This window comes from Petromyzon marinus, chromosome 78, assembly GCF_048934315.1.
Source record: "Petromyzon marinus isolate PM22_M1 ecotype Great Lakes invasive population chromosome 78, UKy_Petmar_22M1.pri1.0, whole genome shotgun sequence".
NCBI classification, from domain to species: Eukaryota; Metazoa; Chordata; class Hyperoartia; order Petromyzontiformes; family Petromyzontidae; genus Petromyzon; species Petromyzon marinus.
Window position 1 is genome coordinate 887,840 of NC_133744.1, and position 20,129 is coordinate 907,968.

Sequence of the window (20,129 nt, forward strand, 5' to 3'; positions counted from 1 at the left end):
TTGGCCATGTTTGTTTGTTGTAGTACGGAGTTAGACTGATGGCCTTAATCTAAGTTGTCTTGTGGTTGTTGTTTGACTTGCATCCCACTGGGATTTTTGCACACAGCGTTGGTGTACGGTGCCTTTTCTGCAATATTTGCTGTCTTTTCTTGGATTTTCTGTTTGCACAGTCACATAGTTAGTTTAAGATGTTTTCTTGTTCATGTTTTTGTTTTTTTGTTTGTTGCGGTCACACCCGATTCAAGAGCCGAATGGCTCACAGGGCTATATCAAATAAATGAAACTGAAACTGAAACAATTGTTGCGTCAACATCCTCAACCACAAAGTACTCATATATTAAATAATCTGAACATCCCTTTCGGGTGTTTGGGTGCAGAGCTGTTGAGCTTGGTGCAGAGCGCTTGAGCTTGCTGTTAGAAGGAAATCGTGCAAGAGTGGGGAATGGAACCACAGTGAGTGTGACTGCCTCGGAAGAGGTACCCTCTACATATGTAGTGGAGTAAACAATACGCATAGGAATTGGCCATATACAGTACATACAGACAGACAAGGAGAACAGGTCACATGAGGTCGAACAGGTGGTCGAGTCGCAGGTGGCGTAAACAACCCGAAGAAATTAAGGGAGTCGTGGTACGAGGGCTGTGATTGGCCGAGAGGCTGTTAGTGTTAAGTGGTGGCGTCTGGATGTCTGATGGAGGGGACAGGTGCGAGCTGCCGGAAAACGGCCAGCGAGCCACGTGGCAATTAATTAAGGCTAATGCGAAAGGGGATAAAACGCGAGGTGGTTTGAACGGAGGGGAGTTGCTGCTGGGGAGTTGTTGTTGGAGAGTTGTTGCTGGGCAGTTGTTGGCGAGATACGAAGAAGACAGCTGGCAATGTTAGGGAAGAATAGATAGAGAGCCGGACCCCAAAGACAGTAAATAGCGATAGGGAGAGTCAGCGTTAGCGGAGATAGATGGAGTCACTGTGTGTGAATAGATAGATGGAGTCACTGTGTGTGAATAGATAGAGTCACTGTGTGTGAATAGATAGAAGGAAAGTCACTGTGTGTGAATAGACAGACAGGATACTGAGTGTGAATAGATAGAAGAAGAACCACTGTGTGTGGAAGGAAAGTCACTGCGTGTGAAGAGATAGCGGCGATACTGTGTGTGAGGAGATAGAAGACGAACCACTGTGTGTGGAAGGGAAGACACTGTGTGTGAAGAGATAGAGGAAGGAACACTGTGTGTGGAAGGGGATGCACGGATGATGCTGAAGTAAATCGGTGTCCGAGTTGGCGGAGCACGGAGAGAATTACTGTGTGTACGGAACGATAGAATAAAAGTGACGGCGGAAAAAGAGACGGTTGTCGTCCGAGTGAATTCACGGCGCTACATTTGGTGTCAGAAAAAGTACGGAACACGCCACGATGTCAAGGAAAGCGGCATGTGCCAGTGGACTCGGGCGGCGACAGCGACAACGACAATTTGCAGCCTGACGACGAAGATGACCAGTCGGAGGGACCGCCACGACGGCTACACGTACAACGATTTGAGGCCAAAGTGAGAGATTGGACGGCGTTCATACGAAGATTCCATGCGGCTTACGAGTCCCTGAATTGGACGGAGAGTGCCGCGTTACGAGCACTGCCGACGGCATTGGATGATGACTCCTTGGCGACTTTTAACGGACTCCCTGCCGCTGTCAGAAAAACATTGGACGGTGCTATTGCGGCAATGAAGAAGGTCTACGAGCCACGGTCGGTCGCCAAACGTCGATTTCAACAGAGGAAACGGGAGGCCACGGAGTCCCCCCTGGCACTCCGCAGCGCCTTGCTGGCCCTCGCCCAGGTTGCGTACCCGGCGATGGACGAGGAGGGCTGGGACTCCCTGCTGCAAGAGAAGATGTTACAGCTGGCGAAGGAACTAAAAGTCGTCTTGTTGCTCCCGGACAAGGATGATGACGACGACGTGTCATCGTTGCTGATTGCCAGGAACATACAAGTCAACCTTGATATATGAGACGAACCAGCGGCGGCGGTAGTGCAGCCGTCGCTGACGACCCCTGCTGGGGCTGCGAGCACGGTGGCGGTGGTGGTGGACGAGACGCCGCCGATGGCAGCGGCGGCCGGGGTGTCGACCGGAGACCGACGGCGTCGTCCCGGGGTATATGGAGACGGCGTGCATCGGACATGCTACGAGTGCGGGCGGAGGGGTCATCTCACCCGCGACTGCTGGAGACGAAGAGGTGGTCCTCTGTGGGCGCCGAACAACTACGGCGGGCGGTTCCCCCAAGACCAAGGATCCCGGGTGAGTCGAGATGCATTCAATACACGGCCGCCCTATCCACATCACTCATCCGCGTCATCTCAACCGTATTCATCGGGTTCAGATAGTACGCATGGCCGGGATACGTGGAGCGCGTTGGTACATCGTGTGTTGGGGGCAGCGCCGGGATCGTCGGATGTGATGGCATGTATTCAAGGTGTTATGGTATGGGTTATTGTGGATACCGGGGCGTAAGCAACTCATTTAGTTGCAAACTTTTCGGTCACTGCCGACGTCGCCTGGATCGTTAGCGCCAGTGGAAGGGCCATGTGTAGCGGCAAACGGGGGTAATTTGGGCATTATGGGCTGCATGGTAGCGACAATTCAAATTGGGGAGGTTATTGTGACAGGAAGTGTTTTGGTTTCAACGGCCTTGGCGGTACCGTGTTTGTTGGGCACGCATTTTTTGCAAAAGATGCCAATTAAGATTTCAGTGGAAAAAGGTTGTTTGGAATTACCGTCAGGGAAATGTATTAAATTTTTGGGGACGCCTTTGAAATTTGCGGTGGCGAACGCTGTGGTGCAGGCCGTGGTGAGCCGCACCGTGCGCGTCCCGCCTGCATCACAAATATTGGTACCGCTACGGTTAAAGAAGGAATTGCCTTGGGATGAGCTACAGGAGGGAGTGCTGTTGACACCCTCAAATGCTGTGTCGAGAATGCCCACCGTGGTAGGAGCTTTGACCATAATACCATCGTGTAGGTCCTCTTGAGAAAGAATGTATTCGGCGATCTGTTGATGAAATGCTAGAGCAGGATAATAAAGTTTCGGTGGCGGAAGCGTATCCACTTCCACGAATTGATGATTCGCTGGACGCCCTGTCCGGCGCCAGAATCTTTTCGACCCTCGATTTGTTGTCGGGCTTTTGGCAATTGCCCCTGGATAAAGAGTCAAGACCTAAAACGGCATTTCGGACACCACAAGGATTGTATCAATTTAACGTGCTCCCGATGGGACTCCACTCAGCGCCGGCGACCTTCTAGCGATTAAAGGAACTCGCGTTGTCGGGCCTGCAGTGGGAGCCAGGCTTGATATATCTAGATCATGTGATTGTTTTCAGTAGGAATTTCGATGAACATTTGCAACGGCTGCGCGCCGTTTTTGGCAGAGTGCGGCGCGCCAGATTGAAATTTAAACCACAGAAGTGCCAATTGTTAAGAACATCGGTGAAGTATTTGGGGCACGTCGTTAGCGCGTCAGGAGTGGCCACTGATCCGGAAAAGACGAGTTGTGTGCGTACATGGCCAGTGCCGAAAACAGCAGGAGAAGTGCGTAGCTTTGTGGGCTTTGCGTCGTATTATCGGCGGTTCATTAAGGATTTTGCCACGATTGCTCGACCATTGCATACGCTGACCGGGAAAGGTGTGAAGTTTCAATGGGTGATTGCAGAACAAAAATCGTTTGAAGCGTTGCGGGCCGCACTGGCGGACGCACCGCCGTTGGGAAACCCGGATTTTACGAAGCGATTTATACTTGACACGGATGCCTGTGATACGGGCATAGGCGCGATTTTGTCACAAATGGTTGATGGCGTCGAGAGAGTGGTGGCATATGGCAGCCGGGTGTTATCGCCGGCGGAGCAAAAATACTGTGTGATGCGTAGGGAATTATTGGCGATTGTCCATTTTGTGCAACAGTACCGACCGTATCTATACAGCAGGGAATTTTTGATCCGCACTGATCACGCGATGCTACAGTACTCGCTGCGTGTGGATCAGCCATCGGGGCAAATGGCTCGCTGGCTTGAGACCCTCCAGGAGTATTCTTTCACGATCCAGCATAGGAAAGGAACGCACCATGTAAACGTGAATGCTTTGTCGAGGTTGCCGCGACCGGCTGAGACGTGACGGTGCACAGAGGGCTCGCTGCGTTGCGGCCCGCCGCTGCAGGAGGTTCCGCAAACGGTCGCTGCAGCGGGTTCGGGGGTGCCAGGGATAATCCCTGGAGCAGAAATTGGACTGTTGGGGTTGTCATTGAAGCAGTGGAAGCAACTGCAGGTCGAGGATTCCTCGCTGACCAGGATGAGGCTGCGTGCCTCTCGTTCAAGGGGATCGGAGGATCGCCCATTTTTGAAGTTAACAGAGGGGTTGTTTGTTCGCTGGGATGTGGAAGCACAAAAATGTTGTATTGTTGTCCCGAAGGTGTTGCGGGGGAAACTGATTAATGAGGTACATGAGAAATTGCTGCATCTGGGGGAGAAGAAGACCGCGTTGACGGTGGGGAGTGAATTTTACTGGCCGGGAATGTTTAACGATGTGAAACAGCATGTGAAAGCGTGCCAGGAATGTGCACAGAGGAAAGCGCCGGCACGGCCATATCGTGCCCCTTTGCAATCGATTCAAGTTTCGAGAGTGAACGAAATTGTGGCACTAGATATTTTGGGTCCGTTCCCCATCACCCCCCGAGGGCACAGATATTTGCTCGTCGGGGTGGAATACTTAACTTGTTGGCCGATGGCATGGCCGCTAATAGACCAGTCAGCGACGTCGATCGATGAGGCTTTCTTGAATGGATACGTATTAGATAAGGGGGCCCCGGAACATTTGCTTACTGACCACGGCAGAAATGTTTCATCGAAATAGATTTAGGACGTGTGTGACTCGCTGGGGACCAAAAAGATCCGGACGTCCCCGTACCACCCGCAGACTGACGGGATGGTCGAGCGGCTGCATAGGACGCTGACGTCCATGCTTTGTCACCAAGTAAACACCGCTCAAGATGATTGGGACCTGCATGTTGCAGCGACGCTGGCCGCGTATAGATTGGCCCCGCATGCCTCAACGGGGTACTCGCCATTTTTTCTGATGTATGGACGGAACCGGAAGCGCCGGCTATTGTAAAATTGGGAATTCAAAAACGGGAGAAATCTACGACGGTGCCTGGTCCGATGCAGGTGGCTTTGGACCGTCTAAGGGAAGCCCGAGAGGCTGAATTGCAAAATACGGCACGACGACAAGCCGCTAACGAAAGATTATACGGCAGGCAGTGGCCACGAGAGCCGTGGAGTGTTGGAGATAAAGCCTGGTTGCACTGCCCCATGGTGCCGGTGGGAACGTCCCCGAAGTTTCACCGCCCCTGGCAGGGGCCCGTTGATATTGTGGAGGTTTTACGGGATCAGAGTGTGCGAATAAAATTCGGTCGTCGGACATGGTTTGTTCACCCGTCGCGCCTGAAGAAATTTGTGTTACCATATGACGCGTCATCCCCCATCCGAGAGCGGCCTGTATTGGATGTGTCCGACGAACCTGTGGGGAGGTCACGAGTGCGCTTGTCCCAGAGATCTGCCCCCCGTGTGCCTGCAGGATCGCCCTTTTTGGGGAGGGTTACCGACCAGACGCCGACTGAACGGCCACAGATCCGGACCAATGGCCGTCCCGACTGTGAACGACGGACAGCCCCGCCAGCTGAGTGTCGCGGGGACAGGGATGGGTGCAGGGTTCATTGGCAAGACGAGCGAGGCCCTCCCTTACTGCAGGGTATCCCGTGCAGGGGAGATGGACCGGCAGCGGGAACCCGTTCCAGGAGGAATACAATACATTGACTTTGGGGGTTGGGAATTCTGTATAAAGGTGTTGTGTGTGTCGTTGTGTGAATGTACAAAATGGTTGTATTTTGCTAAAGCGTTATATGTTGTCATCGTTCCGTCCGCTTCACTCCACTACTCCAATTCGAGTATATCGTAGCCGGGGACGGCTAGGTTCTTTCCTCACGGGGTGGGGGGGGGGGGGGTGATGTAGTGGAGTAAACAATACGCATAGGAATTGGCCATATACAGTACAGACAGACAAGGAGAACGGGTCACATGAGGTCGAACAGGTGGTTGAGTCTCGGGTGGTGTAAACAACCCGAAGTAATTAAGGGAGCCGTGGTACGAGGGCTGTGATTGGTCGAGAGGCTGTTAGTGTTAAGTGGTGGCATCTGGATGTCTGATGGAGGGGACAGGTGCGAGCTGGCGGAAAACGGCCAGCGAGTCACGTGGCAATTAATTAAGGCTAATGCGAAAGGGGATAAAACGCGAGGTGGTTTGAACGGAAGGGAGTTGCTGCTGGGGAGTTGTTGTTGGAGAGTTGTTGCTGGGCAGTTGTTGGCGAGATACGAAGAAGACAGCTGGCAATGTTAGGGAAGAATAGATAGAGAACCGGACCCCAAAGACAGTAAATAGCGATAGGGAGAGTCAGCGTTAGCGGAGATAGATGGAGTCACTGTGTGTGAATAGATAGATGGAGTCACTGTGTGTGAATAGATAGATAGAGTCACTGTGTGTGAATAGATAGAAGGAAAGTCACTGTGTGTGAATAGACAGACAGGATACTGAGTGTGAATAGATAGAAGAAGAACCACTGTGTGTGGAAGAAAAGTCACTGCGTGTGAAGAGATAGCGGCGATACTGTGTGTGAGGAGATAGAAGACGAACCACTGTGTGTGGAAGGGAAGACACTGTGTGTGAAGAGATAGAGGAAGGAACACTGTGTGTGGAAGGGGATGCACGGACGATGCTGAAGTAAATCGGAGTGTCCGAGTTGGCGGAGCACGGAGAGAATTACTGTGTGTACGGAACGATGGAATAAAAGTGACGGCGGAAAAAGAGACGGTTGTCGTCCGAGTGAATTCACGGCGCTACACATATGCAGGGACCTCGGCAGCAGCACCAGTAAAATAATAAAGAAGCCGAGTGAGTGGGTCGACTCAGAGAAGGAATGGAGAATGCTCCTCTTCGGAAGACTCTGAGACCAGTGAGGAAGTGACAGGAGTCCCCATGGATCAGCACATTGTAGATATGTTGTGAAAAAAGTGGGAAAGGCCAACTAAAGGTTGTAAAATCTCAAAGGAACTAAACAATTGGTATGCTCTTCCAGAGGACCAAAAGGAGGCACTGATGGCTCTACCATTAGTAGATGCACCAATGGTCAGTAGGATTATACCTCACAATCCCGAGGTGGTAGAAGATGCAGCACTATTTTTTCCAGATAATAGGACAGCGGTGAAGGAAAGTCAAATAATGTTCATTGCAGCCTCTATGTCCACACGAGCAGGTACGTATGCAGCTTTTGTCAGAAATTAGCACAAAAGGGCCTGGCCAAATTTAAGAATGGGGCCAACAGTACAGCCCTCAAGAAGGTGTTGAACAGGTCCAGATGGCTATGGCTTTTGCCACAGATTCAGGACTAGATTTGGTGAACTGGAATGCCAAGGCATGATAAAACATGTACATGTTTTTAAAACATGTACATCTGGCCCTCAAGAGGAACGGATACTCTGACCGTACCATCCACCAAGTTGTTTCTCCCACCATACATAGTTACCATACATAGCAGGTGTTACCAAAAAGATTTCCAAAATTCTAAACAAACACAAGATCCAGGTCCGGTTCAACACAGTACACAAAATCCGTGATCTGATCCCATCCGTAAAGAATGTAATTCCTGACTTACAGTACCCGAGTGATTACAAATTGAGTTGCACCTGCGGTGATTGCTATATCGGGGAGACGAAACGACATATCTCTGACCGAATTCGCGAGCACAAATCAGATATAAAACATGGCAGAACGAATTCTTCTGCCGTAGCTGATCACTGTTACAACGCTGTGGGTTCTGATGACATTGTTTTCTCCGATACCAAGGTACTTTGCAAACCTCCCGGTTATTACCAGACATTTGTCCACGAGGCCATCCAGATATACAAACATAGACACAACTTCAACCGAGAGGATGGTTTAAAATAAGCAACCATTGGAAAGATGTGATAAATCAAGTCAAATGTTAGCTACCTCTTAATTGTACCGCAATTTTCAGTGGTGGTATGACAAACTTTAGATGCTTGTTTAGTTTTCAAAAATGGGGCGTACTCGCACGCCATCGGCTCCGGTGGCAGTCGACCACTCCCTCCCCCCGAACCCCCTGCAGCTTAACGGGGGCGGCTCAACTCGGCCCTCACACCCACCCACGTTTACTTTCTGGCGCCTCCCCCCCCCCCCCCAAACCTATATATAAACCCTATCGTCTCAGAGCTGTGTACTTGACACAGATTTTCTACTGTGATTGTTCCACCTGAAGACGGAAGCTTGTGTTGCCTCCAAAACGTCGTGATTTAATTGTTTCTTTTATTTTACCTACGTGACTTTACCGAATAAAACCAAAGAGTATAAATCCTTGCAGTCACGAAAGCTTCAAATCTACACTTCCATTCAGTTTAGCACGTAGGCTTCGCGACCAATGTTATCCATAAGAGGTATTTTTGCGATAGATTGCGTAAATATGAATGTTTTGTTAAACCCGCCACCACCCAACACAGCCAATTAGTAAGGCTTGCCACATAAACAAAACATGACAATATCAGGTATTGTCATTTCTTGCACCAAAAAAACGTCAGAATGTACATGCATGCTGTGCATATATAATGTGCATGCATAATATAAGTTGATTACCCTATGAATAACCCAACTGTTAATGGATATGCATTGTAATGTATCTACTGTATAGATTATTAAATAAATAAAATACGTTGAGATAATTGAAGACACGTGCTTTAGTGGGATGGAGGGTACTGTCCAAGAGGGGTGGAGCCGAGCGGGTATTTAAGGGGAGCGAGGCCCGCAGTCCGGGGACCAACATGCAACGAAGTGGAAACCATCAGAGCTGACTGATCGTGGAATTGTAGAAACGTTCGCAGTTGTAAATACCTTTTGAAATATAGACTTCACCTATTTAATAATAGACTTCACCAAGGAGCTTATTTACACCCATACAGATGGAAGCAGATGGAAATTAATCCACTTGCTATCGTACTTTCTCCTGACCGGGGTTATGGTGCCTCAATTCCCATGGAAAGAGTTTTACAACATTTGTGTGAACCACCCCCTCGCTGCCTCCGCAGTGCTGGATTACAGGCGTGCAAAGCCACCCACCCAGAAAGCGTGTGACATCCAGAGATTACCTCACACATTAGGATGTCATTTCAAGGAAGGAGGTAAGTCTGTGCTTTCGTTTTGTGCTGTTTTCAGGTTTCGAAATATCCTTGTATTATTGAATGTATTTATTTGGGACAAGACCCAAATAGCAAGAGAACTTCCCCCTAAAACTTGATCATATTCGATCAACTTTCCAAGAGTTATCGTGACCTCTATTACAGACAGACAGACAAACAGTGGTTTTACCTCAGCCTTGTGTTTGCCATCCACAGTTTCCTCCAGCTTCACTTTTGATGCTGAATGGGTTTTCTGCACATGAACACCAATTCAGTGATGACTGTATTAATATCAATTTCGTAGAACAATTTAATCTAGGATAGTCTATCTCTAAGAAATAAAGATAATTCGATTTCTATGCAAAAACCAAAAATATTACATGAAGTGCTTGCAACGACGCACCTCCTGATGTCCATATTTTTTTCAATTGAAGGAACTAGTGCATTACTCGGTGTGAGATTTCAGAATGTATAATCCTTCAACTTGGTATGTGATGATGATGATAGCACAATAAGAACATAGGTGGGATAAATAGTTAATAATATCAATAACATAAAACATGAAGTGAAACATGTCCTGTGTAAAAAATGTGATAGATTGGACCAAAAGAGCCAGATCAACTAAGAACAATGTGGATTTGCCGAAATGTCCTCATACCCTGATGAAAAAATAAAATATTCTATACTTTTTTTTTATTTTCCATAATTTTAAAGGCACGTAGATGCCAAATATAGTGTAAAAGTACACTTTAAGAATAATGATGGGTGGGATATGGTAGCATTCGCGTGGCCTACCCGTCACATGTATTTTTACGTTAGCTTCGACAATAGCATCATCTGGGCCAATTGTTGCATCGTTAATGCTTATCTAATGAGCAGTCGGGATAAATGTCAACATGTTATTGTCCAGAAACCATTCAAACGAAATCTTTGAGCACACTAACTAAATAACAAATGACTATTAAGAACTACATTTTACATCCTAGCCAGGAAGCGAAGGTAAAATAACTTTGCCACCATCGCCTTATAGGAGATGCACGTTTATAACAGCGTGTGCGTGGCCAGTTACAGAATAAATGTTTATATCGTAGTTGCTGTTGTAAACCACCTTTAACATTACTTTACCACCTTCATCAGGCAATGCCTATTGACAATAACTGTCAGAGTTGGAAATGTGACTGTCGTCAATTTATATAAGCCCCAGATTAAACCATGGCCATCACGACCTCTGCCAGCAGTCTCTCACTTGGCAATAGATGTGGGTGGCTCCAATAGCCACCACACACAGTGCTGGAGAAACACTGAAGGCATTGTTGTTGACACCATACACCTTCCTTATAATAGACCTCTAAACAGCTGGGCACATTTCATCAAGCCCAATGGAAAAAGGACGACAACCCATACTTAGTATTCTTCTCAAAGGCCAAAAAAGGACAGCCTTTAATTGCTTCAAGAACATTTATAGGCAATTTTCTAAAGCGTTTCAACAGACCAGATCTTATGTACATCTGATACCAGTCATAATCTCAAAACGACAGCAATGTTAGAACCTTAAGGAGGCCAACTCTTCTGTTTACAAAAAATAACCACCCAATTGAAAGACCTGGATCCAAAGCCTAAGCCCTTCTAAAATGCATACAAATTCTGACATCTTACACAAACAAACATCTTGATGGGGTATCGCAAAATCTAAACGCCATGTGGGGAGCCATAAACAAAACACTATATATAGTTGATCAAAACTGGTGACCAAAATAAGGATATTGCACAGATGGAACCACTTAACTCTGCACTAAGAAAACGTTGGAAAGATGCCACTGCACTCCAGCTGTAAAGCCTAGCAGCTCATTTAGAACCTAGGAGCCTCAAAACCAATAAAGCACAGTCCACAAAAAAACATGGCAAATGCTTTGGCTTTTCACGCGATGTCTTGCTCTAAAATCATCAATAGACAAACTCACCAAACAATATATCTAGAATCAACTCACCATCACCTAGAGTCAACTATCACAAACAAAATATTTAATGAGAGCATACACTGTTAATGAAGTGGAAGTGGCCTGGGGGTTACAGCATCCAACAAGGCTCCAGGATTTAGCTTGCGTCCCGAGTTTTGTAAATAACTTGGGACTAGATAGACAATGGCTTGCAAAACTCTTCACCATGATAGCCAAAATTGCAAATGCGCATAAGCAAGCTAGAGTCATGAAGCCATCGCGATTCTAAATTATCCTCCAGCTACAGGCCAATATCCCTCTGGTCCTCCACGTCCAAGTTGATGGGACATGGCATGCTTGTCAGACTTTCCCCCATTATCAACCTACATTTTCTGCCTGAATAAGCCGGTTTTCTAAACGGCCTTAATTTCTGTTATCAGATCGTTGCCCTCATGACCCTTATAGAAGCTGGATTGCAGTGCCAATAGAAAAGTACAGCGGCAATTATTGACATCTGCTGCAAATGACACCATTTGGCGACATGGCCTACTACTGATGATGCACAAAAATCATTAGATCTAATGGACACAATGCTCAGCGACCTTACTTTCAGGGAATACCGAATTGGTAAACACAACCACAAGAAAAGTATCAACAATGGTCTACCTTGTCTCGGTACTAGCACCATCACTAGTTAACATATACAGTAAAAGCTGTTATCCGGCATCAATGGGGAATGGAATACTTATGATTCACCATATTTTCAAAGTACATACAACTTTCAAGAAGTAAACTAAGCCTACATTTTATATAATAAAATAAATTATAAATTATTTAGCAAAGGTACTCACCAGTCAAGTGAAGCGCATTCTAATTTGAATAGAGAAGCAGTGGGCAGTTTCGAGTACAGTAGACAAAGTCATGACACAGCACAAGCACAACGCCATCACAATAGCAGATATTTAAATTGAGGCTTCATCTAGCGCCACCACTCGGCAGAATCCTGAAGCTTACATAAGCAACATACCTCTGAGAAGCGCACAGCAAGATGCCAGATGGCTGTTGTATTTTTTTATGGATACGTGAAGGAGGATTTGTACTGCCGTCTATAACACATGCTGGTTAATAGAGCATTCTTAATGGTAAAGTGCAAGATAACAGAGCTTCTGCTGTACATATACGCGACTTTTCATTTACGTAATCTCACAATTTTATAACCCTTGGAGATGACAGGACAAGACCATTGAGAACTTTGCAAATACTCTAACAGCTGATCTCATGTTATTGGATGCATATTTCCACAACTATAGACTGACCAAATCCCTGAAAAACTATCGCAAGTGCTTTCTACTGAACAATCATTCAACAGATGCCGCCCTTGATGTGTCTTTCTGTGAGAGCCCAGTGTGCTATGACCCCACTCTACGATGTCCTAAGGGTTACCATAGACAGAAGCTTTTAGCCCCATATGAAACAAATCTGTGAAAGGACAATCACCCTTCTTGGATTGTGCAATCACCATCGAAGATCCTCAACCAGATCCAGAAGATATCTGGATAACAAAGTATAACGTGGACATTTAGAATGAATTCCTAATTCGAGATTCAATCAATTCACCTGCGGACCTTGACATTCCTTGAATAGACTGGTGTAGCATCTACTCCATGAGTACATTAACAGGCCGATGATCACATCTCATGGAAAATTAAGGACAAGTCACTGTGCGATTGTGGCCATGCTACCCAAACTACGGACCATATTGGAAACCACTGTAGTCTGCACTGTTCAAATGGAGGAAGAATAATAAAACTACACAACTTTCTCCACAAGCCCCCTCGTGACTAACAGACCTCGACATTGGCATATTGCTCCTGACAATATTGTCATACGCAAGACCAGAACAGAGCAAGTAAATGTTTTACTCCACTTATGCTAAAAAACTCTCATTAAAAATATGCTTTCAGTAAATGTGTATATACCAATTACAAACATATTACTATTTTTATTTTACCAGGTGAGGCCCACTGAGCTGTATAGTTACTTTTCGAAGCGACCTGGCCACAAACGATAGCTCGACGAGGTAACTTTTCATTGGGAAATGTATTGCAGCGAAATACTCTAGACACATGATGTTATTTCTAAATGTGGAGGGGAAAACGGGAGGACCTGGAGAAAAAAAACCATGCGGCAATGGGGAGAACATTCAAACCCCAAATACACAGGTAACAAGGTTGAGATCGAACCCACGACGTCCTGTATACCAGGTGAGGTAGTTAACATCTCACATGTACACTGATGTCAATAGGAAAGTCCTCCAAAATGCTAAGCTGTGTGCGTCATTGATATACACATACGTGCACACGTATAAATACATTCACCTGCACATTTTTACAGATGTGTAAAAGTTTTGTCTTGACTTAAAGCATTCGTGACTGCAGGAATTCAAATTATTTGGGTCTTTCGGTAAAGTCACGTAGATAGGTTCAAAGAAAACAACAAAAAACTAAGACGTTTTGATCGCAACACAAGCGGTCATCAGGAAAAGAAAAATAGCTTTTTCTTTGAACCTATCGACGTGACTTTACCGAAAGACCCAAATAATATAAAAGTTTTGTGTTCGTAGCTTTTTTGTCAGTTTTACCTCATTTATTTCATGCATCTTCATCTTGGTTTTTAACACAGCATTCTCTATCTGCATATAAACATTAAGTGACAAATTATTAATATCCATGCTGACGAACACTTAATTATATTTTTTCATGATTTTGCTAATTTAATTTTATTATATATATGAAACATTTAATCGAAAGAGTGACATGTCACAACACTATGACATTAAGCACCTTGAAAAATATTTTAGAACCTCAAAACGTATTCCTCTCATCAGGTAAATTGGCTTGAAATATTTCAGTTTTAATCTCCAAAAATAACCAATTTGTCCCTCAACAGACTCAATCTGTGGGGAACCATATATATAAGACATCGGATCAAACTTTTTTACAAAATAAATTGTCACGACATAAATCTTCAATAGGCAGATACACACAATATGAACATATACAGTAGATACACAGCACGCGCATATACACATGTAAGGACCACCACGATGGACGACTCAATCTTTTCCTTCAACGTAGGGCGGGTGAAATAGAACTCCAGGAACGACATAAAAATAATACAGTGTATCACAGTTATCATGGCAATGGTTAACTGGACACTACTAAAAACTTCCCACGTTGTCCACACGACCTCTAGTTTTCCCACTCTCTCCTCACCTACACCATCAGTTCTGCCGTCATCCTCCACTCTGGCACTCCCTCTCCCCGCTGTCACCACAGCCTCACCCATCCTGTGAAACACGCCTGCTGTCACAATCCCTCTCCATGGGTAGTTCCTTCGCCTGACAGGAGTGTGTACAACCCTTACTGCTTGTGTCACCTTCATTTGCATCATTACACGATCTAGAAGGGCATCCCTAATATGTTGCACCCCTTCCATTTAACCACGTGACTGTGGTCATAGTACACACACAATTTCAAGTGGCCTTTCACATGGCTGGACCAATTTTTATGTGCATCCACTCAGTAATATTGGGTAATGCCACCAGACTAAACCCGCTTAATCATTCTGCTCTTTGATTTGTACTAGATGTACCATACAGGACCGACCATTGTGACATCTACTTAAACTTCAATCTCACCTCACTTGATGAAATAAGAAATCTACATTGGTCTCCGTTCATCCATAACATCCATAATAGCAAATCTATGCAATGTGCAGCTAATTCATTAACACCATTGTCAACCCCAAGAAACCTAAGACGTCAATCGCATTGCCTTTTAACTATCCCTAGGACAAAATAGGAATAGGTGACAAAGCCTTTGCGTAGCAGCACCAACGTTCTGGAACAATTTAACACGTAGGCTTTCGTGACCAACATTATTCATAATAAAGGTTTTGGGTTAGAGCGCGTTATTTATAAATGTGTCGTAACCCTCCACCGCCCGACACGGCCAATCAGCAAAAAAAAGTGTCACGTTGACAAAAGACAAATAATTCACAACTTTAGCCCACCGGTGTGTTGAAGAGTTAATCCACATTTACAGTACTCAAACTGTAAATGTTGTGGATTCACTCTTCAACACACCGGTGGGCTAAAGTAGTACCTACGTGACTTTACCAAAAGAACCAAAGAGTATAGATTTTATCTATATTCAGCAAGGTTTAAAAGTGATATATTACAAGGCTGAGTTTATTATGGAATGACAGTGATAACAGGAAGTAAGAAAACATGTATTGTTGTACTGTACACATACCAACATAGTGTGGATCTCTACACAAAGACAATTGCACACACAATCGGTCGGCAGAGCCGCAGTAGAATTCCTCGTGTACCTCATAGAGAGCAGCCAGAGTACCATTTTTAATTACAATAATTTTGCCAGCCTGCGGCCGCCTCCTACAAGAGACGTCTCTGCCCCTCGCGCCTCGCCCGTAGCCACCACTACCGTCATCTTCTCCCCCCCCCCCACCCTATTGTGCAGATACTACTGACTATTGTATATAGGGTGTGGAGGTATATATAACAGATACTACTGACTATTGTATATAGGGTGTGGAGGTATATATAACAGATACTACTGACTATTGTATATAGGGTGTGGAGGTATATATAACAGATACTACTGACTATTGTATGTAGGGTGTGGAGGTATATATAACAGATACTACTGACTATTGTATATAGGGTGTGGAGGTATATATAACAGATACTACTATTGCATATAGGGTGATAGGGTGTGGAGGTATATATAACAGATACTATTGACTATTGTATGTATGATGACATACTACTGACTCTATTGTATTTAGGGTGTGTAGGTATATAAACCAGATACTACTATTGTATATACGATGTTTAGGTATATATGCCTATGAAAAATATATATATTTTGGGGGGGTGGGAGTGATTTTTTTTGGGGGGAGGGGGTCAACAATTTTCGTAACCCTGTTGGATAAACTTTTTATTCCCACATCTGGGGCGGGGGTCCACTGTCTATAACTTTTTGATTCTGGCTTTCTGAAAGTCTCTTGTAATTTCGTTGGACACAGAATGCCAGGCTTTTATAATAGACTAGCAGGAAGTACCCGGCGTTGCCCAGGTCTTAAACATATTTCAAAACTACTCTTTAAAATCTAACAGCAGTGCGTACTGACTGTGGTGGTACCTGCTATGATTACAGCAGTTCATACCGACTGTGGTGGTACCTGCTATGATTACAGCAGTGCATACCAACTGGGGTGGTATCTGCTATCACTACAGTAGTATATGTTTATTCTATATCAGTATTTATCGACGCTATAGCACAAAGTACTCACTTGACAGTGGCGCGGTGAGGCCTAGTCCCGTGCAGAGGCTCCGGCCTCGCCTAGATTGTCCAGCCGGCCGAGGTGGCACCTTGGCCAGCTGGGGCAGGGCTGCTTCCCCTGACCCCCCCCCCCCTCCCCAGCTATGATCTTCCCGACTGCTCTGCAGTAATATCTACGGCCTATAGTGGTAGCACCTAGCGACTCTATAGTAGTAATAACTGCACGCATCAGGGTGGGGGGGACATCACACAGCGAATAATTTACCTGAGCATTTAGTGTATTCATTTAGTGTATTATTATCACATTTTTAACGCGAAAGAAAATGTCCCCCTCACTCCCACCGAAGGGGTGCGACTTGGTATGGGCTGTCCCCCCCACCAAAGGCGCGTGAGTTGGTATGATCGTCACACGTCATGAATAAATAAATAAATGTGAAGCGCACAAAAATCGCACTAAATCGCAAATTAAACTAATTTAAAGTTTACGGATGCGAAAAAATGAATAGCCCTTGCTCACCGCGGGGGTCACGGCGTGGTACCTGGCCATTTTTTTAACGTAAACCCGACCGTTGGAGAGCCAAGCACGCGACCACACACAAACCCACGCACACACCCACAAACCCCGCCACAATTTTTTACTTATATATAACTATATGGACAGTCTACGACTTACGAACACAATTCATTCCTGAATCTAACGGTTCATAAGTCAGAACACAATAATGCACTGCATTTAAATGCAAACAAAAATAGAAGAATTGTCAAATTAATAAATAATATTGAACATTGTAAATTTCCATGTGATACTGTAGGAAGAGACTATCGTAAATAAAACCTAAAGTAATGTAATCACAGTAGAGTCAACCTACGAGCCAATGGACTAGTGGCCACGGGAGGTAATGACAGGAGAGTTGGCTTGTAGTGCAAATTAACTAGTAGCCACAGGAGGTAATGCCGGGGGATTTGGTGGACAGTGCGAATGGACTGGTGGCCATGGGAATGATCGAGAAAATGGGCATGGCCAGGTGATGTAAGATGACAGGAGTAGAACAGGTGGTCTAGGGCCAATGAGGTTTGAGAATAGGGGCTTGGCCACGGGACAGGGGCCTGGCTATGCATCGTATATATTGAGAATAGGCGGGAGGCTCGGGGCTGCTGAAGTGGTGTCTCTGCCTGTTAAAGTATGAGCACGTGTTCCTTAATAAAGAAACCATCTCAATTCAAGTGTGTCTAAGTCATCATTACAATTGGTGTCAGAAGTAGCTTTGGCGTAGTGCTTGAGGCATACCCATTGAGCTGGAGAGATAAACTAGTGGTTTCTGGGTGCGTTCCTTTGTGTGGAGCCAGGAGCCACCACAGCATGGTCAGACCTGTGTGGGGACAGGTTTTGAGTGGAACACGCCAACCAGGGGGAGGGAACCACAGACCATTTATAGTCGGACTTCTCACGTGATTGGCCCAGGGGCTAAACAATGGGCTGAGCATCACGAAAAAAAGGAGCACCCGAATTGGCAGTAGGAGCTCAACGCAGAAGCAGCAGTAATGTTGGCGGCAGCATTTCTTCACCACCCCCCAGTAGTGGCTGGGCGAGCTCCCACACTAAAGCAGCGACGCGAGTGAGGACCAAGGGATTTTCACTGTAAGTAGCAGTTGAGGGCTGTCTCCAACTCCATGGAATATATATTTTATAGGGAAACGTTAGGTGGCACAAGTATTATTATTGTTATCTGTTTCCAGCGTCCGACCTGGGGATTGAGGCATGAGCTGCCCACTGCGAGGGGTTAGCAGGCGAGGGGTGGAAACCCCTGAGGAGGAACACGGGGCACTCTGTGAAGCAGAGTTGCATGGGGGAGAGTATGGGAGGTGTATGACCCCCCCCGCCCCCCGAAGCGTCTGTGTGAGTCTCGGGAAGGCATTAGGAACACTAGGTGTGATTGGATGTGCGTGGGTGGTTTTCTGCTTATTCTTATTCGTTTGATTTTCTTTGTGGCAGGCTATAACTCCTCTGCTTGGGGTGGTTGGTGTCAGCACGTGTAGAAATAAAAGCTGACATCCCTAAAAGCGTGTTTGGAGAAACGGACACAACTTAGTTTACTCAGCAGGGTGTTGTGGTCGACTGTATCAAAGGCTTTGGACAAGTCAAGAAAAAGACTGGCGCAGTACTGCTTATTATCAAGGCTACTGTAAATATGACTCAGAGAGTCTAATGGTTTCGATGTAAGAGATTGTTGTTGGACAAGAAACTGCTAATTTGGTAGTTTAATATTTTTTCCAACATTTTCATCAACGGGGACAAAATTGAGATAGGTCGATAGTTATTTGGATCATCTTTAGGGCCCCCTTTGTGAAGTGGACGAACATAGGAATTCTAGATTTAAAGCTTTCGTGACTGCTAGGATCCATACTCTTTGGTTCTATTGGGTAAAGTCACGTAGGTGAAAATAAAATAACAAAAAATCACGACGTTTCGGCCACAACACAAGCGGCCTTCATCAGGTGAAGGGACGAGACTGTCTGGAGGACAGCGCTGGAGTGGGAGAAGCCACGCTTAGATCACGACCTTTAAGCTGTGTGAGAAGAAAAACACCAAGCGCCTTGACAAAGGAATTAGCATATAATTTAGCATTGAAATGGCTCATTGAAGTATTTTCAATGGCTCATTGAAGTATTTTCAATGAGCCATTTCAATGCTAAATTATGATAATTCCTTTGTCAAGGCGCTTGGTGTTTTCTTCTCACACAGCTTAAAGGTCGTGATCTAAGCGTGGCTTCTCCCACTCCAGCGCTGTCCTCCAGACAGTCTCGTCCCTTCACCTGATGAAGGCCACTTGTGTTGTGGCCGAAACGTCGTGATTTTTTGTTATTTTATTTTCACCTACGTGACTTTACCCAATAGAACCAAAGAGTATGAACATAGGAATGTTTCCATTCTAGATGTACTGATGCTTCTTTGATGGACAGGTTGAAAATATGGGCTATAGATTTGTAAATTAGGTGACCAACAGCTAGCAGAGCAAAGAAAGGAATATTATCCGCTCCGATAGAGAAAGACCCTTTGAGGTAGGAAAGTTGGTTCAGAACATTACTTTCGTGGATAGGCTGGAAACTAAATTAGTTTAATGTTTGGACAGGCGTGTAGGAAATTGCATGAGCAGGGGTGACTCCCAATACATTATTTAAAAGGGTCACCAGCTTCATAAAAATGAACGTTAAAATTGTCGACTACTCTTTGGGGCTCTGAAAAATAGTCCCCATTTTGGTTAAGCGCAACAGGAAGATTACCTGTTAGATGCCCTTTCGATACTTTGACTGTTTTCCATAAGATCCTGCCGTTGCCATGTGATTCCAGGAGAGTGGAGGAAAAGTAAGCATTTTTTGCATGCCGTTTTTTTTTACACATCTATTCCTTGAAATCCTGTTTTCTAGCCAGTTTTTGACCAAATTGCTTTTCTGAGCAACTGCCCAAGCCTGGTCCCTAGTTGTCATGAGCTTAGTAATCAAAGGATCAAACTATGGTGGGCAGTTGCCGATAATTTAAAATCTAACC

The 20,129-nt window shown here is 45.5% G+C and overlaps 2 protein-coding genes across 4 annotated transcripts in view; both read right to left on the reverse strand.

Moving 5' to 3' along the window:
- Positions 1 to 20,129, reverse strand: part of LOC142907390 (uncharacterized) — a 366,512-nt gene that overhangs the window by 82,992 nt on the left and 263,391 nt on the right. The gene's annotated exons all lie outside the window — the stretch shown is intronic.
- LOC142907345 (guanylate-binding protein 1-like) overlaps positions 1 to 20,129 on the reverse strand; it is a 162,645-nt gene that overhangs the window by 59,564 nt on the left and 82,952 nt on the right. For 2 of the 3 annotated variants that reach the window (XM_076056764.1, XM_076056763.1), the window contains exons 11-12: positions 13,855 to 13,905; positions 9,467 to 9,529 (exon numbers count right to left, since the gene is read on the reverse strand). The exons of the other annotated variant lie outside the window; for it this stretch is intronic. In XM_076056764.1, the coding sequence (XP_075912879.1) occupies positions 9,467 to 9,529; positions 13,855 to 13,905 (114 nt within the window). The remainder of the gene's footprint in view (positions 1 to 9,466; positions 9,530 to 13,854; positions 13,906 to 20,129) is intronic. 3 annotated transcript variants of the gene reach the window in all.